Here is a 23,529-nt window from a genome sequence, read left to right on the forward strand (position 1 = left end):
ATATATTGAAGCGATAGACTATTACATGAATACAAGCTATATAAACTTTTTTTCACAACAATAGTAAAATTATCACTTGGTATTGATTCAAAAATGAATAATGAGTGAGTCTATAAAGCCAATCCATATTTCTGTATAAAGACAGCAAATTGAGTACATGTACCTGAAATTACTCTCCCTTCATATCTCTATTATTGCAGTAAATAAACCTTTTTTTTTTAAAAAAAAATGTAAATGGTTAGGGTAGGCATTGGCTTGGTGGTTAAATTTCTGCTCAGGACACCCACATCTCATATCAGTTGTGGGTGATCGGATGTGGGTTACTCATTAACTCATATAATCTGATTATATTATAAATGTTTCCTTAAATGGAAGTACATAGATTTTAATTCTTCAAAGATTGTGTTTGGCTGCAAGTAATAGGTATAAAAAACAGTGGTTTAAACGAGTTAGGAGTTTTATTTTTTTTTTAAATCAATGTAGTTTGACAACTCCCTGGTATCAGTAGAGATCTCTCTAGTGTCTTCAGTGCATGACTTGCATTCTAAGGAATGCCTCATGGTCACAGGTTGCTTACTGCAGCTCCAGTCGTTACCTCAGTGTTCCAGGAATGAAGAGATGTTAAGGGGAGGAGGGAATCTGGTACTGGAGTCTACCTTCAACTTTGTAAGGGGTTTTCAGAGAAGCCATATCCAGTAGCTTTTGTATCATGATGGCCAGAACTTACATGGTCATCTCTATCCACAGGGAAGTCTGGGAAGTGGTTTTAGTCTGGGCCTGTTGCGATTTCCTCTCATAGATGAGTAGTGTGTCAGAAAGAACTCACAAGGTCAGTGACTAGAAGTCAGGTGCCTGCCATAACGATGTGACTCACCTGTCTGAGGGACAGTGGCAAAACGAGAACTCAGCTGCTTGCACGGCTCTGGCTGGATTCTGCCTCCTGGGAACATGTCCTCCACAGTAGGAAGCCAGCAGGCCAGGGAGAAGCTGTGGCGAAACTCCTGCTCTGTTGCCTGCGGGCCCCTGCTGAGTTCTCTGTCTGCAGAAGAGTGAATCAGGCGTTCTGTGAGGAGTTCGTGTGGTCTTGTCTCGGACCACCACTCAGAGGGTGACCCCTCATGGAAAGATGTCCCCTCTTTATAGTGGAACTGGGAGGAGGATACAGGAAATTTGGACTGTTTCAGTGAACCTTTCATAATGTCGTCATGTCAGCATAGTTATTGTTCACATTTAGCATGCTTTCATTTACTCTGTGCACCTCTGTTTGTTCTACTCAGTCCTGTGTTCTCTAGGTTTGCTAGTCCTCCTATTAACAGATTTGTAATATATCCAGTAGGTATTTCCTGTCTGTTTAGCACTTCTTCTTATTTACTTCTGCTTTCAATTTCTTATATTTTAAAAATATATTTTATTTGAAAGGCAGAATAAGAGAGAGAGGGAGAAACACAGAGGTCTTCCATCTGCTGGTTCACTCCCCAAATGGCTGCAGAAGCCAGGGCTGGGCCAGGCTGTAGCCGGGAGCCAGGAGCTCCATCTGGATCTCTCACATGAGTGGCAGGGACCCAAGTACTTGGGGCATCTTTCACTGCTTTCCCAGGTGCATTATCAGGGAGCTGGATTGGAACTGGAAAAGCTGAGACTCAAACTGGTACTCGTGGGATGCCGGCGCTTTAGGTGTCAGCTTAACTGGCTGCGCTACAATACAACCCCAGATTTCTTGGTTCTGTAAGAAACAATGTGAATTTTTTATGGGTTTCTTTTTTATGTATTTAGAGCATTTCTTATTTAAAAAGAACTGCCTGTGTTTAATTTTGGAGTACAGAAATGTTAATAATTTTATGAGTCTAACTATAGCATGCTATTTCACACTGCCATCAGTTATATACAAGAGGGCCACTTTTTTATACTTTTGTGAGCATTAATATCATTAAAACTTCAAAAAGCTTTTTATTTATTTAACTTTTATGAGGCAGAGAGAGATCTTTCATCTGTTGGTTCATGCCCCAAATGCCTCACCATCTGGGACTTGGCAGTCTGAAGCCAGGAGGCTGGAACTCAATTTGTGTCTCCCACTTGGGTGGCAGGCACCCATATACTGAGCCATCACCTGCTACCTCTCAGAATGCACACTAGCAGGAAGCTGGAATTGGAAGCAGAGCTGAGACAGGAACCCAGGGACTCACATATAGGATGTGGGCACCAAGTGTTACCTTAACTGCCGTGTCAAATGTTTGCCCTGGTCTAATTTCCGTCTTTAATGACTGATATTTTTTGCATTTATTAGTTGTCTTTCCTCTTGTGAGTTGCCTATTCATGTTCTCTTTCATGTGTCAGTTTTATATTGATTTTCTTATTACTATTATTTCTGTCAACTTTTTTTGATTTATAGTTTTTTACTGTAAAATGGATGTAGCATAAAATTTACCATTTTAATCATTTTTGAATGTATATTGGCAGCAAGTAGAGGGATCTTAACTAAGTTCATGGAAAATGCATATTACGAAAAAATATACCTAGATTTCAAGTTTTTTGAACCATTTAATTCTATTTTCCATGAATTTTTTGAGGTACCCTTGTACAATCACATTGTTGTGCAACCATCTGTTTCCAGAACTTTCTCATCTTCCCAATTGATAAGTCTGTCCACATTAAAAACCACCTTGCTGTTTCTCCCTCCTTTTTTTTTAAAGACTTATTTGTTTGAAAGAGCTACAGAGAGGGATAGACAGATCTTACATCCACTGGTTCACTCCGCAAATGGCTGCAACAGCTGAGGCTTGGCCAGGCTGAAGCCAAGAGCCTGGAACTCCATCTGGGTCTCCCATGTGGGTGGCAGGGACCCAAACACTTATACGGTTTTCTACTGCTTTTCTTGGCTTTTTAGCAGGAGCTAGTTTAGAAGTGGAGCAGCAGGGGCTTGAACTGGTGATTAAATGGGATGCCAGTGTTGCATGTGGTGGTTTTACCTACTATACCACAGCACCAGCCCTGTTTCCCCCTCTTGGTTGCTGGCAACCACCCTTCTACTTTCTGTCTGTATAAATTTTACTACTGCTTGGTACCTTATGTAAGTACAGTCATACAGTTATTTGTCTTTTTGTGATTGGCTTATTTGACTTATCAGTGTATTCAGGATTCATCATTTTGTAGTATGTTTCAGAATTTCCTTCCTTTAGCCTTAATAGCCGAATCTGGGCCAGACTGAAGCCAGGAGCCTAGAACTCTATCTGGGTCTCTCAGATGGGTGACAGAGACCCAAGTACTTGAATCATCACCTGCTGCCTCCCAGGGTCTGCGTTATAGGAAGCTGGAGTCAGGAACTGGAGCTAGGTGTTAGACCAGGTTTTACTCCGACGTGGGATGTGTGTCTACTTTGAAAGTTTTTTGTTTAGATTGTGGTTAAAACTCCCCATGTAATATAAAATCTATAGTCTCAGCCATTTTTAAGTGTTCCGTTCAGTAGTGTTAACTGTACTCACATTATTTGTAATAGAGCTTCCATCTTGCAACTCCATACCACTGAAGAGCAACTCTGGGTTCCCCATCCCCCCACATAACTTGTGTTTTAAAAAGTTTTCTTTGTTTTCACTTTTTTTAAAAAGATTTATTTATTTTATTTGGAAGGCAGATTTATAGAGAGAAAGGGAGTTCTTTACAAATTTTTGATACAAAGGCTATTTAAGAATGTAATGGGAATGAGACACTTTTCTCTTTTTTAACAGTTCATCATAGAGATTGTTTCTTATTATACATATGGAACTCATCCCTTTTAATTACTGCAAAGTGTTAATATTTAATGGATGTAGCATAATTTAGTTACTCAGCGATTGACATTTAGGTTAGTCATGAATTTCTAATACTTACAAATAATGTAGATTTTTGATCTTTCTGGACCGGTTTGTTTTAGATGGATCTTATTTTTTTATTTTATTTTTATTTTTATTTTTGACAGGCAGAGTGGACAGTGAGAGAGAGAGACAGAGAGAAAGGTCTTCCTTTTGCCGTTGGTTCACCCTCCAATGGCCGCTGTGGCCGGCGCGCTGCAGCCAGCACACTGCGCTGATCCAAAGGCAGAAGCCAGGTGCTTATACTGGTCTCCCATGGGGTGCAGGGCCCAAGCACCTGGGCCATCCTCCTTTGCACTTCCGGGCCATAGCAGAGAGCTGGCCTTGAAGAGGGGCAACCGGGACAGAATCTGGTGCCCCTACCAGGACTAGAACCCGGTGTGCCGGCGCCGCAAGGCGGAGGATTAGCCTAGTGAGCCGCGGCGCTGGCCATATACCAGTTTTTTTTAAACTCAAGACTTTTTTTTCCTCTTGGCTTCTTATTAGATACATGTTCTATCTAACAATTTAAAGGTTTTTTCCTTGGGTATTTTATATAATTTTATGTATTTACCCTGTATTTGTTTAGGGGTGATTTCCTATTTTGATTATTGACCATGTTCATGTTTTCAAATATTCTTTTTTTTTAAAAGTTTTATTTATTTATTTAAAAGAGAGAGAGAGAGAGAGAGAGGGAGAGAGATACCTTTCATCCACTGGTTCACTCCAAAAATGGCCACAACAGCTAAGTCTGGGCCAGCTGAAGCAAGCAGCCAGGAACTTCATCCAGGTCTCCCATGTGGGTGGCTGAGGCTCAAATCCTTGGGCCATCTTCCACTGCCTTTCTAGGTGAATTAACAGGAAGCTGGATCAGAAACTGAGCAGCTGTGGCTTCAGCAGGCACTCAGATAGGGGATGCCGGTGTCACAAGTGGCAGCTTAGCTTACTGTGCAACAACACTGGCCTCTTAATTTTCAAATAGTCTTACTTCCTTTTCCTTTTCTCTATCATCTGCTTTTGACTGATAACTAATAAATAAGCTTATTCTGATTTAACAGGTATATTAATCTCTGCTACTTTGTTTTACTTTGTATCTTTTGATTTCAAATTAAGAGATTGTGCCTATGCTGTCTCATTTGTGTATACACCTCTCAACTCTGTGGTGTCTCTTTTGTGTAATTTGTAACATTTACATTTCCTTCTGTAATTTACTATAAAAGAAATTTTTTTAGTCCCACATCTTAAATGTATTCTTTTTTATTGTAAAACTTTGTTTTTTTTTCTATATTATTATTTGGATAAAGTTTATCTTAATAATTAATTCATGAAGGGCTATTGGCAGCCAAAATTTCCTAAATATTTTTTTTTTTTTTGTAAAAATTAGATGAGTCTGAAAGTCAGAGTTACAGAGAGAGGGAGAGATAGATCTTTCATCTGCTTGTTCACCCCCCAAATGGCTGCAATGGCCAGTTTGGGCCTCGCCAAAGCCAGGAGCTTCATCCAGTCTCCCACGTAAGTGGCAGAGACCCAAACACTTGGGCCATCTTCTACTGCTTTCTCTAGGCCATTAGCAGGGAGCAGGATTGGAAGTGGAACAGCCGGGACACAAACTAGCACCCCTGTGGGATGCTGTTATTGCAGGTGGTAGCTTTACCTGCTATGCCTCAATGCCACCCCTTACCTTTAATAAAATATTTATTTATTTGAAAGGCAGAGTTACAGAGAGTGGGAGAGACAGAGAAAAAGCGAGATCTTCCATCTGCTGGGTCACTCTGCAAATGGCCACAACTGCTAGGTGAGAAAGAAGCCAGGAGCCAGGAGCTCCATCTGGATCTCTCATGTGAGTGACAGGGACTCAAGTACTTGGGCCATCTTCCGCTGCTTTCTCAGGCACATTAGCAGGCAATTGCTTCAGAAGTGGAGCATAGGGGGCAGGCGCTGTGGCGCACTGTGTTAATCCTCTACCTGTGGCACCGGCATCCCATATGGGCTCCAGGTTCTAGTCCCGGTTGTTCCTCTTCCAGTCCAGCTCTCTGCTATGGCCTGGGAAAGCAGTAAAAGATGGCCCAAGTCCTTGGGCCCTTGAACCCGTGTGGAAGACCAGGAAGAAGCACCTGGCTCCTGGCTTCGGATCGGTGCAGCTCCGGCCATTGCGGCCATTTGGGGGGTGAACCAATGGAAGGAAGACCTTTCTCTCTGTCCCTCTCTCTCTCACTGTCTGTAACTCTGTCAAATAATAAATAAAATCTTTTAAAAAATACATACAAAAGAAGTGGAGCATCAGGGACTCGAACTGGTGTACCTATGGGATGCCAGTGTTACAGCAGAGGCTTTAACCTGCTGTGCCTCAATGCTGGGCTCTTCTAAGTTCTTATATGTTCTAAGATACTTTGTTTTTGCAGCATACTTGATTGATAGCCCAACCAGGTGTGGCATTATTGGGTCATGCATTCTTGCTGTGAAGACTCTGCAGGAATGGCCCCCTGAGTCCCAGTGTGGCAGGCCAAGGCTGGCTGTCCTGTTACCACCTTAAGTGTGTGTTACTCTGCTGTGCTGTCATCACAAAATAACACAGCCTGAGTGACTTAAACAGCAGAAATTTACTTTCCTATGATTTTGGAGACTAAAAATCTAAGAACAAAGTGCTGTTAGAATTGGTTCCTGGTTGAGGACCCTTTTTCTGGCTTGTAAATGACCAGCTTCTTGTGTTTTCACGTGGCCTTTCTCTGTGCTGACATAGGTGGAGAGAGAGCCCTGTGGTGGCACTTCCTTTTTTTTTTTTTTTTTTTTTTTTAAGGTTACCAGTTCTGTTGGATTAGACCTCCATCCATATGACCTCATTTAACCTTAACTGTGACCCTAAAGGCTTTGCTCCAAATATAGTCACATTGAATTTGAGGCTTCAATATGTGAATTTTTTTGGGGGGAAGGGGACAGGATTCAATCTATAATGAAAGAAAATGTGGACTCTTTTTAAATTTTTTGTCAAAAGGCCCAGAAAATTATTTATTTTTGCAGCTTTAAGTATGAAGTGTAGCTCTATATGTGCTGACATGGAAAAATATTCACAGCACATTGCTAAATGATACAAAGTAGATTTTTTCTTTTTAATCTTTCTGTTATCCTGCCATTTCCTCCTATTTGATAATGGTTATTGTTTTAAAATACATATTGAATTCTTGGAAATATCTTTGGATGATATTCTTCAGCTTTGTTTTTAATATATTTCTAGGCATGTATTTTTTATCTGCCATTAGTTTGTCCTATTATTTTTCTTTCCCCTCTTTTTCCTTCTTTTCATTTAAAAAAAAAGATTTATTTGTTTATTTGAGAGACAGAGTGACAGAGAGGTTGGGAGAGACACAGAAAGGAAGAAATCTTCCATCTGTTGGGTCACTCCCCAAATGGCCACAAGTGGCAGAAGCCAGGAGCCCGGAACTCCTTCTGGATCTCCCACATGGGTAGCAGGGATCCAAGCACTTGGAGCATCTACTGCTACTTTCTCAGGTGCATTATTAGGGGGCTGGATCAGAAGTGGAGGAGCCCAGGACCCAAACCAGTGCTCTGTTACAGGATGTGGGTGTCCCAGCTGGCATCTTAACCCACAACACCGGTCCCCTTCCCCTCTTTTAGTGTTTTTGTGCTCGTTGGCCAGTGTCATTGCACTCTTTACTCATTTTTGAATGAGAGAGGCCCAGTGTGTGAGGAAACTGTGCTTTGGGCTTTCTGTCTTGTGCTGGGCAGTACAGGTGTGTGGCCTGACCTAGCGTCCCTGGCAGCTCTGTGGTGGGAGAAGTCGTAGAGGGCTCAGGAAGCTTCAGCTGTTCTGCTCACACTGGATCTGTCCAGCCAGCAACTTGCTCCTTGGGCTCTGCTTCAGGGAACTTTTCTTTTTAAATTTTTTTTAAAGAATTATTTTTATTTATTTGAAAGAGTTAGAGAGAGAGGTAGAGAGAGAGAGAGAGGTCTTCCATCCGCTGGTTCACTCCCCAGATGGCCACAACGGCTGGAGCTGGGCTGATCTGAAGCCAGGAGCCAGGAGCCTCCTCCGGATCTCCCACGTGGGTTCAGGGTCCCAAGCACTTGGGTCATCTTCCACTGCTATCCCAGGCCATAGCAGAGAGCTGGATCGGAAGAGGAGCAGCCAGGACTAGAACTGGCGTCCATATGAGATGCCGGCGCTTCAGGCCAGGGCTTTAACCCACTGTGCCAACAGTGTTGGCCCCTGGGGAGCTGTTCTAACTCACTGGTATCTGCCTTGGGTGTCCTCACTCAACTTGGCTATGTTTTCACTGCTCTTGGCAACTTGCTTCAGGGATATTCAGGGCGTTTTTGTGTTGTGGCCTCAAAGATAGTTTCCTTTTCTATCCCTTGTTCTTGTTTTGGGTGGATAATAGGAACAGAAGCCTTCAGGGAGGTCTGTGTTCTGGCATCTTAAATCTTTTAAGGCCCACAGCCAGATTTCTTTAATTAATTACTCTGGTCATACTCTGTAAAATTAGAAAGTTGTATAATATCCTAGCCAACATGTTTTTGGTTAAGCTTTTTATGGTTCTGATGTAATTCATGAAATTTGGGTGAACACTAAATATAGTGAATGTTTTCTTACAGACAGAACCTCCACTGAACACCCCAGAAAATAGAGAATATCTTGCAGAAATTATGTTTGAGTCATTTAATGTCCCAGGACTCTACATTGCAGTTCAGGTAAAAACAGTTGTTTTGTGATTCCCAAAGAATCTTAGCTGGCCAGTGTGGAAGGAGGGTCTCCAGAGGGTCTCTGTCCTGAGATAATGCAATATCAACTTCCTGTTCTCACTCCCTCAGCCACTCCCACACTCCCACACTCCCACACTCCCACACCCCCACACTCCCACACACAGGTAGAACCAAAACAGTGGGGAACAGGTCCCATGACTTTACTTTCGTATTTGTGTTACTGGTATGGACCGTGTAGCTCTCTTTTTCTGTGTATTTGTGTCTAATGTGTTTTTTTTTCTAGGTGACAGAAGTTCAAGTGTGAATCTCTGCTTGGCTTCTTTTGCTTACTGTAGAGTGTTGGAAAAAATAAATATCTTTACGAGGTTTCCCCTTATTAGTCCCACTTTATTTTCTTGCTTCTGAGAGATCCTGTGTTTCCATGAGCTTACACATCTCCTTTTGAAGAGATTTGTACTTGATGTGACTTTTTTGGGGTTGTTTTTGTTTGTTATAGATTCACCTTTTTTTTTAAAAAAATGGAATTGGCTGCAATTTTGAGAATTATAAACAAGATGGGTGCTTCCCAAATGTTTTCTGCATAGGAACAGTCTCTGCTTTAAAAAAGGAGGAGAAGGAGTTTCAGAGGAAAATAGATTTGGGAGGTACTGCATTCTGTGGTCTCCTCATGGTGACTGGCCGTGCATATTAATATGGTATAGTCTTTGTAAATTTGTTCCAGCACTCCCAAATTTAGTTAACCACAGTACCAGCGGTTGTCAGAGTGGTCTGTGTATCAGGTTCACCCCAGGGAGTGTTTGAAAGTACAGATTGAGTATAGACTGTGCTTTGGGTTGGATAGTTCTTTCCTGTGGGGCTGTCTTGTGCATTGCAGGGTATTTGGCAGTAGCCCTGGCCTCTACCCATGAGAAGACCACCACCACCAGTCACCTGTCTCTTCACAAGTGTAACAATGAAAAGTGACATTAGGTACTGCCAGATGTTCTCCCGGGGAGCACATCTGCCCCTGGTTGAGAGATCCTGGATCTCCTGTATTAGAATTTCTGGGCGGGAGGCCTGCTGATCTGTATTTTAAAGCTTCACAAGTGGTTTTATGGCAGCTGTCTGGTCATTAAAAAGTGGGGAAGTAGTGGATTAGATATTAGTCTTCTATTTACATATTAGAATTCCCTCTTTGCTGGATTTCCTTTGTAAAACCTTAGTCTTCTTTATTGAAAACTTGACTCCTGGAGTTTGAAACTTTGCATGTTCAGTTGTGCAAGTTGGAATAGAAATTTGGCGGGAGGAGTGATGGGAGAAAGGGAAAGGAAAGAGTCGCCCAGACTTAGTAAGAGTTTATTGGTCGCACCCAAGGATAAGCAGGCACAGCACTTTAGAAAAAGTTCCCTGTGTACTAGTGGTTTCTGTCTTTTCTCCAGGCAGTGCTGGCCTTAGCAGCATCCTGGACATCTCGACAAGTTGGCGAACGCACGTTGACAGGGATAGTCATTGACAGCGGGGACGGCGTCACCCATGTGATCCCAGTGGTAAGCTCCATAGTTAATACCTAACTCCCCTAGGCTTACCATCTGATTGGAGGTAAGTGAAGAAATTAAATAAGCCAGCTACCCTTTTACAAGTAAGACACCACTTTTTAAATGAGAGTTGTATTTGTGAAAGTCTAGTGTTTTAGAAAATCAGATATGTGAGAAAAGTAAAAAAGATGGTCAATATTTGTGACTTTGGTCATTTAACAATCATAGTGACAAATTGCTATAGTCAGAGTATCAGTGGTTGTTTGGGATTTCCAGTGTATAGCATCATTCCCACGGGTCTGACATCAGCAGCAGAGACATCATCTAGGCTTAGAGTTCTGAGCTGTTGGAGATACACATCATTTTGAATATCGGGAGTGTAGGGCAACTGCATGACCATTTGAAAGAATATGTCTATGTTTTATGAAAAGGTGTGAATGCTTTTAGCTCATGCCTTAGAGAAGTTAATTCTGGTTTTTTATTTTTTAAAAAATATTTTAAATTTATTTGAAAAACAGAGTGATTCAGAGAGGGGAAAATGGGGAGGAGAAGGGGAAGAGAGAGAGCAGGAGAGGGAGAAAGAGAGAGATATCGAGATCTTCCGTCTACTGGTTCACTGCCCAAATGGCTGCAACAGCTAGGGCTGGGAGAGGCTGAGGCCAGGAGCCAGGAACCCAACACCTTGGCCTATCTATGCTGCCTTCCAGGTGCTTTAGCAGGAAACTCAGTCGGAAGCAGAGGTGGAGGCAAGACTCCAACCAAGTACTCTGATGTGGGATAAGGCGTCCTGAGAAATAGCTCAACCTGCTGTACCATAGTGCCTGCCCTGATTATTCTTTTTAAAAATGTAGTTAAGAGTCAAGGAGCAGATATGGTACTTTTGACTTGTAAAGATTTTGCAACATCATGTTCTGGTTTAATTTTCAAGATATTAAAAAAATATTAGAGAAGTGATTTCTCATTCCAGTTTAAAGAGCTCTCTCTTTTTCTTTTGGTCCAGTGGATTATTTAAAGGAATTATTTAAACATTTTAATGAAGTGGAACTGTCTCAAGGGAGGGAGGTATTCATTGGAAAGTCAGACTCATTCCTGATTATCCTTTCCCAATATGACTTCCTCAGTAACCACTTTTACTAATTTTTTGCACATGAGCACATGAGTGTATTGTTTGTGTATATACTTCCTTTGCAAAACGCAAATTTGGATTTTTTCTTTTTTTGAGTGGCAAAGAGATTAAGAGACAAACACAGAGACAGAGAGAAGCTCCCATCTGCTAGTTCACTCACCACAGGCCTACAGTGGTCTGGGATGGGCCAGCCCTGGAACTGGGAGCCAAGAACTCAGTCTAGGTCTCCTGTATGTGTGGCTCTGACCCAAATACTTGAGCTGTAACCTGTGTCCTCCCAGGGTCTACAATGATGGGAAAGTGGAATTTGGAGCTAGACCAGGGACTTGAACAGGCAGTCAGTATGGGACACAGGTGTTTTAACCACTAGGCCAAATACCTGCCCCATGAATTAGGATTTGAAAAAAAAAATCCATTTACTTAAAAAAAAAGTCACCATTTTATTTCAAGAAAGTGAAGGAATGATCTATCAATCATTCATTCCCCAAATTCCTGCAATAGCCAGGGCTAGGCCAGGCGTAAGCAAGGAGCCTGGAACTAAGTCTGGATTTCCCATCTGGGTAACAGGGACATGTGTACTTGAGCCAATGCCTGCTACCTGCAGGGTGCACACAAACAGAAAGCTGGATTGTACGGGAAGCTGCTACTCAACCCCACAGACTTCTCCATAGGATGTAGGCATTCCAAGTAGCAGGTTAACCTCTGTACCAAATGGCTGCCCCTGGTTTTTTAAATTTATAACTGTACCTTAGTTCCATTTTATTCCAGTGTAAAAATTACATTTTTTGAAAATTTGGATAAAATAGGAACATAAAATAGAACATAGAAAAATGTAAAGAAGAAAGTAAAATTACTCATAAAGCTACCCAGAGAACCATATATTTTTTAGGTTCTATTTCTTCTAGGCTCTATTTCTTAGCTCACACACACACACACACACACACGTACTTTGTACACATTTTAATCAAAATTGGAATAGCCTATGTCTGGTTTTATATCCTAATTATATAATTTTAAAGTTATACCTTGCATATTAACTCTAATTTTCTATTTTATGGTTAAATAGTCTGTGAAGAAATGTTTACTGTGTAATTGTGGGCATAGCATACTTCAGTTAGTCATTTTCTTTTTCTTTTTGGACATGTAGCTTGTTTTAATGTTTTTGGTGCTGTGATGAAACTGCAATTTAGTGGCAATGTTTAGAAAATGCTATATGTAATGCATAGAAAATTGTGAATAGTTTGTGTTAAGAAATCTAATATTTTTATGGGTTTAAGTTGATCCTTACTATTTCAATGATTTATATTTATGTCTGCCTTAAATATTTTACAAATACTAGGACTTTACAGAAGGGCTAAATCTGCTTTACTTAAAGTTAGGTACATCAGGAAAAAAAAAGCAGGAGGAATTCTGTAAGTTGTCCTTGACCTTCATTGGTGGCTGTATCTTGTGCATGTAGTTATTAGAGTTAACACATTTGTAAAATGAAGTCAGTGTTTACTTCCATTCCCTCTGTGTCACGTGAAGATTGTTGCACAGAGCTGTAACATGCAACCCGAGTTGTGTCTTTTTATCTGATGATACTGTGGTAGGGTGCCATCCACGCTCACCACCAGCATCTCCCCATCCCAGCCCCTGCAGAGCAGTTGGACTTGCCAAGCCTGTCTGTGGCTTCTGTGGCCGCTCTGTGCCCAGAGGGAGGTGAAGGAGGGAACTTTGGGTCCATGGCTGCTATGGGTGGATAGATATCAGCCCTACTAGGAAGACCAGAGATAGTGGAGTCACTGTGTGTCCCTTTGCCGGCACCTTACACACCTGCCTTCACTGGCCCAGGAAGTCAGCACAGTGAGAGAATCCAGACTACTGATGAGCTTGCTGCCTTCAGATGGTGGAGTGCTTAGGTTAACCTGTCAGAATCGGTCCTTAGGACAGTACATGGGACTGTCTGTTGAATACTTAGTGTGTGCCAGAGCACAGCACTACAGGCTTGACATGCATGTATTAACCTGTGTGAATATAATATAGTAAAGCCCCAGGGAATCATGTGTGGAGGCTGAAACATGGCCATGGCCACTCAGCCAATGAACTTGAAACTGGGGTTTTAATCTAAGTCCTGTGTACTTAACTGATTGCTGATTTTAATATAAATATGGTAGATTTACCATTCACTTGACAATTTATAGATAAAACCTTTTCCTTTTTGTTACAGAAAAAAAATATTGGATTGCCTGTTCTCATAGGCAGTGTTACGTTACTTTTCGGAAATAAACTACCCTACATGGTTTTCCTTTTCATTTTCCTAATGAAAACATCATTTTTGGTCGCTATGGAGAGTCTCACTTTATTGGAATAATTTAGAATTTTAATATTAATGGGATTGCATATGCAGTAATATAAAAATACCTGCAGTACTGAGCTTGCACAGTGGTGACTCAGTAAGTGCTTGTTAGTGCCAGGAGTGGGGTGGGCAAGGGAGGCTGAGGCAGGAGACCTCATGAGTCTGGGCAGCTCCTGTCTGAGAGATTACTTACGCAGGCTGTTCTGCCTCCTCTTCTTCCCCAGGCAGAAGGTTATGTAATTGGAAGCTGCATCAAACACATCCCGATTGCAGGTAGAGATATTACATATTTCATTCAACAGCTGCTAAGGGAGAGGGAGGTGGGAATCCCTCCTGAGCAGTCACTGGAGACCGCAAAAGCCATTAAGGTAAAAACAGATGGGAAACTGGCTGGTTTGGGGGTGAGAGAGAAATGGTGTCTGGCCGCGTCCCTTGGTGCCACCATCCCTTCCCTTGCCTCCCTTGCCTGTCCCTATCAACCCTTCCCTGTGAGTGTGGACATTGATTTGTTTACCACTGAGTTAAGGGGGCTGAAGACCTACAGCTCAACAACTTCTAACAGATGCGCTGTTGAGATTTCGGCTGTCAGTGCTATCAGCTTGATAACTGGTATTGAGCACCAGCTTCTGTAGTACAGCAGGGTGTCACTGGAACCTAATTAAATAGAACTGCAGTTAACTAAAGCTTCTCCCCTCTGGAAGGGGAGGCCAGCTGCAGCATCACAGGTGACTGACGGCATTGGTCTGCACCCATCATTGTGGTCTAAGAATTCAGCAAGTTTGTGGGCCGATGAAATGAAAATGTGTTTATCTTGCTGCAGGAAATTTCAGATCCATGCATTTTTTTTTTTTGTAATATGCCTTTTCCACAGTTTTTGAAGACCTCTTATATAGTTCAAAACAGTGCAATTCTAGGATCTAGAGCAGACTCATTAAACAAAATTCATCTGTATTTTCTATACTAGAAAAGTTACAGGACGTTTTAGAATTTAATCAGTAAGATCAGAAGAAAAATGGCTGATTAATCCTTAATTAGAGTGTTTGCCTGACATGCTCCTCAGGATTAATGTTGTCTTACTCTGTACATGGCAATTGATACACCCTTTGTAAGGAGTTTTTCTTCTCAAATTGCAAAATCAGGACAATTAAAAAAAATCAAAATGCCAGAAATCCTTAGCAATCCAAGGATAATTATTACACAGATAATGAGGGGAGGAATTTTCTTGGGAGAAGAATTTAGTTTGGAGATGGCAGCGACGTGTGGCCTTGAGCATGTCCTGTCTCATCTGGTGCTGCTGAGCTGTAGAGGAGCAGGGCAGGGGATGTGAGACTCGGCCCTCCTCTCCTGCTGCACTGCTCCTGCTAGGCCCCTCAGAGCTGAGGCTGCTTGAAGGAAAGGAAGCACCAGCTATGGGACCCAACTTAACTTCCTGACTTTTCTTTTTCCCTTACAGCCCTCACTCCTCTATGTATTTCTCTCACTAAATAAAAAGCTTAAAAACTTAAAAAAAAAAAAAAAAAAAGCACCAGAGATGATTCTCAGGTTTTGATGGACAATCTAGGACAGGGAGGGGCACTGATATAGGGTAATTTTCTGTAAGTAGGCCTCTCCTCCCCCAGTTTGCCTCTGGCTGGAGGTTCCAGGGAAGGGGGAGAGGTGGTGGCAGGGGTGGGGGCAGGAGAGCTCTCAGTACTAAAAACGTGAATTCCTGGCAGACAGAGAAGAGTTGGTCCCTTCCCTCTGGGGCGAAGGTTTTCTGAGGTGTCATAAGACTTTTCTTATTATTATTTATGTTTTTAAAATATATATTTAAATGATTTATTTATTTAGCTTTATTTGAAAGAGAGACAGAGACATACATTTTCCATCCATTGGTTCACTTCCCCAACCCCTGCAATGTCCAGAGCTGTGTCAGGTGGAAACGAGGAGCCAGGGACTCAATCCAGCTCTCCCATGTGTGTGACAGGGAACTACTGCCCCGAGTGCAAATTAGCAGGGAGCTGGAATTGGAAACGGAGCTGAGACTTGAACCTTGAACCCAGGCACTGCCTGTGGGATGCAGGATCCTAAGTGATATCTTAACTGCTGCCCCAAATGCCCACTCCAGACTTTGTTTTATAGACTGAAGTGTTTACTTTTCAAGATTTATTTATTTTTCAAATTAATTAATTAATTAATTTTTGAACAGCAGAGTTACAGAGAGAGAGGGAAAGTTAGATAAATCTTCCGTCTGCTGGTTCAGTCTTCAGATGGCTGTAATGGCTGGGACTGGGCCAGGCTGAATCCAGGAGTCTGGAACTCTGTCTCAGTCTCTCACTTGTGTGGCAGGGGCTCAAACACTTGAGCCATGTTCTGCTGCCTTCCCAGGCACATTTGCAAGGAGCTGGACCAGAAGTGGAGCAGCCAGGACTTAGAACAGGTGCCCAAAATGATGTTGGTGTTGCAAGCAGTGGCTTAATCCACTGCCCACAACTCCAGCCCCTTTTAGACTGAAAGAGCTCACAAAATTTTTCTCTCCTTCTTTCTTTGCCTTTCTTCTGGGGAAGAAAATTGGATACCTGATGTAATCCTGCTTACCCACCCTGGATCTGCTACGAACGTGAACCCTCTTGGTAGGGTAACTCTTGAGGATCTGAGTAGTCCCCTCCCAGTGGAGGTGGCCCTCCCAAGCCCCATGCTGGGCTTTTGTTTCACTCCCTGCTTACCTGGGTTCCATCCTGACCTTGAAAGTTGAGGTGGCGCTGCAGGATTAAGGCTGTGTTTTGCTCAGCTGTGAGGATTAGGAGTGGAAGAGACCCCCTTTGCAGACTCTGAGCAGCTTACCCGGCTTGTCAGGTGTGGGTTGGCCCTGTTAGTTCTTGCCTCACTTCTTCCTGTAAAGGAAGAGATCCAGGAAGGAATGCTTTAGATTATCCCTACCTGCTATGGTCATGAGCAGGCCTCAGCGTGTTTAATGTAAACACATCTTTCTGTCCCATGAATGTAGAACTTTAGCGTTAACACTGCTACTCTGCATCCAGCTTTATGAGAATGTTTAGGATGCTATAGGGCATTGGCCAGTCCTCCAAGGACAGCTGAGTCTTGACAGGTCTCTAGTCTTGATAGATTCAAAGTGATATTGACTCTCTCATCAGGGAACTCAGGGTTGTGTAATAATTCTTGCCCAACCATTTTAGTTAGCTAGAGTAGATCAAAGATATCCAGAAGATGTTTTGAGAATATGTGTCAGGAATTCTAGGAAACTTAAAGCTTAATGCCACAAAGAGGTCTTTGAGGGAGTCATTCCTTCTAAAATGTATAGAGAGCTCAAGCTGGTGCTGCTCTCGTGTATGGGCTGAGTAGGCCTACCTGAGTCATGCCCACCTGGGCGCTTACTTTCAGAAGCTCGTGCCCAGATGTCACCTGCTGCTTTGCTGAGCTGATTGCTAAGGACAGATGATCAACACAGGGATCCCCAAGAACATCACTATCATCAGATTCTCAGGAAACACTTTGCACAGCTCATGCTGGGTGTTGCTGCCAGTGTGGAAGCAACTAACAAGTTGTACTGTAGCAGCCACATCCTGGTGACTCTGGCCCTCCCACCTGACTGCTTTTCTCTATTGTTCTTGGTCCCTATCACCTTTATTGTAGTCCCTTATTGTCTGACTCTCAGCTAGTGTCATCTGGACAGGGATCTGTGTGTTTTATTCACTTGTGTCTTTCCAATGCCTAGACGTGCGATACATATGTGTTGATTGAGTGTATGCCTCTAGGAAAACCTGGGCAGTTAGAGGACAGTGCTGCGGCTGACTCCACAGCATGTTGATGGCTGAGATTAACCGTGATCTCTCCGTTGGTGTGGCACCAGAGAAGCCATTGCAGTAATGCAGTGGATGTAGACAGCACCATAGTCGGTAGATTGGGCTGCAGCACAGTTTGCTGGTCCAGAAGCTGAAGACTGCAGGGTGCCTGGAGGGGCATGAAGAGACACGCCAGGAAAGACTAGACGGAGCTAAGGTACTGACACACTATAGATCTCTTATAGTGGTTATAGACACCATTCCAATAAGATGGCGACAAAAGTAGACCAAGGCTGAGATCAGTAGTTAAGTGTCAGAGAAAGCAGACTCAACCTGTCCAGAGTCTGAGTATAGTGATGTCTAATATGAAAGCCATAGATGAGGAGGCTTGATAGCACATGCACTGTTGTTACGGAGTGGGCAGATGTCATTTCAGGGGTGTGTGTAATGTATGGAGTCCCTGAGTAGCTGTCAGAAAGGGCCGAGACTCTGGGTAGGTGTTAATGTCTGGTGATGTCTTTGTGTGTATATGCAGGAGAAGTACTGTTACATTTGCCCGGATATTGTAAAGGAATTTTCTAAGTATGACATGGATCCCCGGAAGTGGATCAAACAATACACGGGTATCAATGCAATCAATCAGAAGAAGTTCATTATAGATGTTGGTTATGAAAGGTTCCTGGGACCTGAAATATTCTTTCACCCAGAGGTAAGATGATGCTTTTCCAAATGTGTTACAGTGTGGTGGATATGGAGCAATACTGCCACCTAGTGTGCATGAAGAGTACTCTCAATGGAGTCCTAGAAGCCAGCTGCCTTTCAGTTCTCTCTCAGCAGACAGTGACAGTGCCCGTGTGCACTGTGTCTGCTCGATTGATTCTTCACTTTGCCTCTCCGTAGACTGGGTTGTCTGCCGAGAGGTTAGAAGAAGTTTTCAGAGCACTGGAAAATAGTGGAATTAAAATGAGTCCCAAGGGTTTAGGAGTACCTTCCAGTGAGACAGCTGGATACTCTGAAGGGCTGTGTGCAGGTTGATTCTGTGTGAATGTGGGGTGACAGGTAACGTCTCTACCTTCTGTGGTGGTCTGTCTGAATCCCAGTTGTAACGCAGGAGGGTTGGTCCTGCTGCGTTGCTCACTGCAAGTCAAGTAGAGCTTTTGTCATTTTTACTGGTCATCACAAGGAATTAGTAATACTTCTGCAGAAAGCAGAAATTAAGAGGCAACGTTGTAAGCTCCATGTATAATGGATTAAATTTGTATTTTGCTATTATTTTCCTGCCTAATTCAGTTTACATGAAGTAGGTAGATATCAAACTGCTGCCTGTTTTAAGATGCATATTTTGTACAAAGAAGTGGCGCTGAGTGTATGCCTCACTATTCATAATCTAATGACTAATAATAACCTAATGAATAGTAGTAACCTAATAAATACTCATGCTCTTGATACGATCAATTTAAAGTATAAAAAAACAGACCAGTGTCTAGTGAGCAGCTGGTGGACAAGAGGATGCTACTGCATTCTTTCTCTATGACTTTTGCACACTAAAGCTTCCCTTGATTTTAAAAATATACTTCAAACGTGATTGAGTGGAATTATTTGCTTCAGCTTACTTAACTCAAAGAATTGAATCGAGTAACTGTTATTGTACAGATTGTTGCATTTTAAAGTTACCACCATCAAGTAAAACAGCCCCTCGCCTGTTTTCTAGGCCAGGGTTATCCTTCCACTGAACATGTTTCCTTTTCCTTATGTCCTAACTTTCTCATGTTGGCAATATTCACTGGTGATACACTTGTGAGTTTCTCATTGCGTATCACGTAGATCACACACATAACTTTTCCTTTCTCTCATTAGCATGAGTCACTATGTATTTGTGATGTGGGGTGGGGCTGTCTTTGTTACTAAATCTCATGTTTCTTGTCTTGAGGAGACACAGGTTACCACTTCACGGGTGTGTGATCCATCATCTGTGAGATTGCTTTGACATTCCTTCGTTCCAGTGTGAAGTGTTTTTAAGTTACAGTGAATTGTATTATTTGTTAAAGTTTCTTTTTTTACAAAGAACTTTTGTGTTTTCCTATTTGAGAGAAATGTATGATGTTTCTTTTGTATTTATGTAAAATTTAGTTTGCCAACCCAGACTTTATGGAGTCCATCTCGGATGTTGTCGATGAAGTAATACAAAACTGTCCCATTGATGTGCGACGCCCGCTGTATAAGGTATAAGCTGATTGGGTAAGGTACTTTGATTTCATTCCAAAATTAAAGGCACATAATTCTGAGAATAGGTGCTTAATATACTGACTTTTCTGTTTTGCTTTCTGATTTATAGGATTTGTTAACAGCAGTATAATTATAAAAGATTTTACTTGGAGAAAGACTGACTTAAAATGTTTAGAAATATGACTTGGTTAACTAGAAGTATTTAATGCAGATACTGTAACATATTTTATTCTTACCTGGGAAGGTATATTTTAAGTTGGAAAATTTTGGTCCTCTCACTTACTGGTTGAAAGATAAAAGTGATACCGTCTTAGGCCTCCTGTGAACTTTCCAGTCTTGTTTCATGCCTGTTTAATTAGGTTCAATGCTAATGTGCTGTGGGCAGATAGACGTTAGAGTCCAAATGGAACAATCAAATTGTAGAATATGCTAATAAAAAATTTTTTTTCAAAATTCTTGAATTGCCTAGAATTTGAAAACTTGAATGAGAAAAGTCTAGTCCATGTAATTGGTGAATAACAGGAAATGCTGTCCCAGAGCTGGCAGCCAGAAACTGAAGGCAGAACGTGATTATCAGTCAGCTTTCCTCCATCTCTCGTTAGCCTGAGTGAATCATACTGCCACCATCAGCCTTGTGACTTCATCTCACTCAAATTTGGCTACATTAATTTTCTTTTCTTTATTTTAAAGATTTATTTATTTGAAAGGCAGAGTGATAGAGGGAGAGGGAGAGAGCAAGAACGAGAGCAAAAGAGAGAAATGTCTTCCATTTGCTGGTTCACTTCTTAAATGCCTGAAACAGCCAGGGTTAGGTCAGGCTGAAGCCAGGAGCCAGGCACTTCACCCAGGTCTCCCACAGGGGTGACAGAAACCTAAGTACTTGGGCTATTATCTGCTGCCTTCAGACACACCAGCAGGAAGCTGCATCAGAAGTGGAGGAGCTGGGACTAGACCCCAGGAGCTCCTGATATGGGAATGTGGATGTCCCAAGCAGAGGTTCAACCTGTGGTGCCACAGCGCCCACCCCAGGTGAATTTTAAAGAGTGGAGAAATGGTTCAACAATGAGGACTCAATAAATTTTAACTTTTATTTAAAAAGATGTATTTATTTATTTGAAAGGTAGAGTTACAGAGAGAGAGTGAGGACTGAGACAGTGATCATCCATCTACTGGTTTACGCCCTAGATGACTGCAACAGCCAGGGCTGGGCCAGGCCAAAAATAGAAGCCAGGAGCTTCATCTAGGTCTTCCACTTGGGTGGCAGGAGCCCAGACACTTGGGCCATCATCCTCTGCTTTTCCCAGGCCCTTGGCAAGGAGCTGGATTAGAAGTAGCGCAGCAGGGATATGAACTGGCACCTATATGGGATGCCAGTGCCACAGACCGTAGCTTTACCTGCTACACCACAATGCTGACCCCTGTTTTATCTTCACAACAGAATACTAAGTAACCTTTGAAAAGAATGAGGTAAATCAGTGTAAATTCAAATGAGAAGATAGCTATAGTACATCTTAAATTAAAAAAAAAACTTATAAAACTTTACATATAATTTCATTTTATATAAAATATAGCTTGCATATTTTTAATACATACTTTGCTGCTTTTATTAAAGATTTATTTATTCATTTCAAAGTCAGAGTTACAGAGAAAAAAGGAGCAACAGACAGTGAGAGAAGTTTTCCATTCGCTGGTTCACTCCCCAGATGCCTACAATGGCTGGGTCCAGGCCAGGCTGAAGCCAGGAGCTTCTTCTGGGTCTCCCACATTGGGGACAGGGGCCCAAGCACTTGGATAATCCTATGCTGCTTTCCCAAGCCATTAGCAGGGAGCCGGATTGAAAGAGGTGCCCATATGGGATGCTGGCACTGCAGGCAGCAACTTTACCTGTTATGCCTCATTGCCAGCCCCTTTGTTCCTGAAGTAAGGAAAATATCTTTGAGGGTATGGTGATGGATAACTTTTATGTTTGTTTTTTGTATTTTAAAATTGCTTGAAATTTTATAGTCAACAAATCTTGTTTTTATAATTGGAAAATATTTTCCTATCTAGATAGTGTTTTTTAAAAGATTTATTTATTTATTTGAAAGGCAGAGTTATAGAGAGGCAGAGGCAGAGAGAGAGAGGTCTTCCATCTGCTGGTTCACTCCTCAAATGACCGCAATGGCTGGAGCTGTGCCGATCTGAAGCCAGAAGGCAGGAAATCCAGATAATGTATTATGACCAGAAAACAAATTATGATTCCACGTGTTGTTGGCCTTGTAGCCTTAATTAAACACCTTTCCTGCAATAAAAACCTACCATAAAATGGAAATTAACGAGATTACAGTGTGAAAGTTAAGTAGTGTGTCTTGTGCTTTCTAATTCTCAAATCTCACTTAACATTGTCTTATTGTCAGTGAGAGAGAGGAGGGACTGGCATTGTGGCATAGTGGGTAAAGCCTCTGCCAGTTAATGCTGGCATCCCTTATGGATTCTAATTCGTGTCCTGGCTGCTCCACTTTCTGATCCAGCTCCCAGCTAACGGCCTGAGAAAGACAATAGAAGATGGCCCAAGTGCTCGGGCCCCTGCCACCCACGTGGGCGATCCAGATGAAGCTCCTGGCTCCTGGCTTCAGCCTGGCTCAGCCCTGGCTGTGGCAGCCATCTTGAGAGTGAATCAGCAGATGGAAAGTTTCTCTCTCTCTCTCTCTTCCTCTGTCACGCTGACAGGAACAGGCGCATGTATGTTAAAGAGCCTAATTCATCATAAAGAAGCTTTGCCCCCAGTATGGACTGCTCGTGATGGTCTCATCTGATGACACAGTTCACTTAGTTCGGTGAGCTCCGTATTCAGTAAGTGATGGCAGCCCCAGAGATGGAGAGAGGAGGCAGAAACTAGAGCCATGTGGGTGAAATGAAACACACTGGTCTTGGGCTTTGTTTATTTTGGGGGAGGGGTATCAGGAGAGGCCATTTTATCTCTTGTCATAGGAGAATTTCGTTAACCAACACAATGACTGTATCATTTAGGAAGGGTAAGGCAATCTTTACTTCTACTGTGTTGCTTATCCAAGGACGCTTGAGGACTCTGCCTCTGTTTCTTCCCCTACTATGGTGCCGGCCCCTTTCTTTCTAATAATTTCACTGTGACGCCGTTTTCCTTTTTGGAATTAGTAAGTAACACTGTGTTAAACGCGCGGATACTGAACTCAAGGAAGCTTTATAAACTGGGGACACAAGGCACACCTATGAGAACGATGTGACTGCTGCAGGAGTTTCAAATCGCTTATACTTTTGTGTCAGATGTAGGGACGGAGGTATAGCCCATGAGGCCACGTCTGGTACAGGGCTCGATATCTAAACCTGGGAAAGTCATGAGAGAAAACACTTATACTTTTGTGTCAGATGTAGGGACGATGGTATAGCCCATGAGGCCACGTCTGGTACAGGGCTCGATATCTAAACCTGGGAAAGTCACGAGAGAAAACAAGGATTAAAAGTGGGGAGAGACAATGGCTCATGAAGAAGAGGAGGAAGGAAACGATCGAGGGGCTAGTGCTGAGGGTGTCTGAGGCAGAGGGTGCAGCGGTAAGTTCTCTTCCCCTCACCGCTCTGTAGATCAGCCTCACGTTTCCATCTGCTTTCTAAACATTCCAGCTGACTGTCAGGTGGTCTCCTTAGCAGCTGTCCATAGATAGCTTACTGTTCTCTTAGTTCATATGCGTACTTCTCTCCCAGTCACCTGGCTGGAAGTGTTAGATTGTGTCAGAGACAGCTGCAAAATGGGCTAGTACAATGGTGATACTAGTGTTGTGCGTGCGATACTAGCTTGTTAAAAATGTCCTTTCACAGTCATTTTTTAAAGATTTATTTATTTGAAAGTCGGAGTTACACAGGGAGAAAAGGAGAAGCAGAGAGAAAGGGGATCTTCCATCCGCTGGTTCACTCCCTAATAGGCCTCAATGGCTGGAGCTGCGCCGATCCAAAGCCAGGAGCCAGGAGCTTCCTCTGGGTCTCCCTC

General features: G+C 42.5%; 1 protein-coding gene across 10 annotated transcripts in view; it reads left to right on the top strand.

Moving 5' to 3' along the window:
- ACTR3B (actin related protein 3B) overlaps positions 1-23,529 on the top strand; it is a 132,551-nt gene that overhangs the window by 66,475 nt on the left and 42,547 nt on the right. For 6 of the 10 annotated variants that reach the window (XM_062192903.1, XM_062192895.1, XM_062192899.1 and 3 more), the window contains 5 exons: positions 8,436-8,531; positions 9,962-10,069; positions 13,746-13,889; positions 17,839-18,012; positions 19,434-19,526. In XM_062192903.1, the coding sequence (XP_062048887.1) occupies positions 8,436-8,531; positions 9,962-10,069; positions 13,746-13,889; positions 17,839-18,012; positions 19,434-19,526 (615 nt within the window). Of the gene's footprint in view, positions 1-8,435; positions 8,532-9,961; positions 10,070-13,745; positions 13,890-17,838; positions 18,013-19,433; positions 19,542-23,529 lie in introns of all 10 variants that reach the window. The other 4 variants (XM_062192902.1, XM_062192900.1, XM_062192896.1 and 1 more) reach the window with 3 other exon arrangements.

Source organism: Lepus europaeus, chromosome 5 (assembly GCF_033115175.1).
Source record: "Lepus europaeus isolate LE1 chromosome 5, mLepTim1.pri, whole genome shotgun sequence".
Classification (NCBI taxonomy): domain Eukaryota; kingdom Metazoa; phylum Chordata; class Mammalia; order Lagomorpha; family Leporidae; genus Lepus; species Lepus europaeus.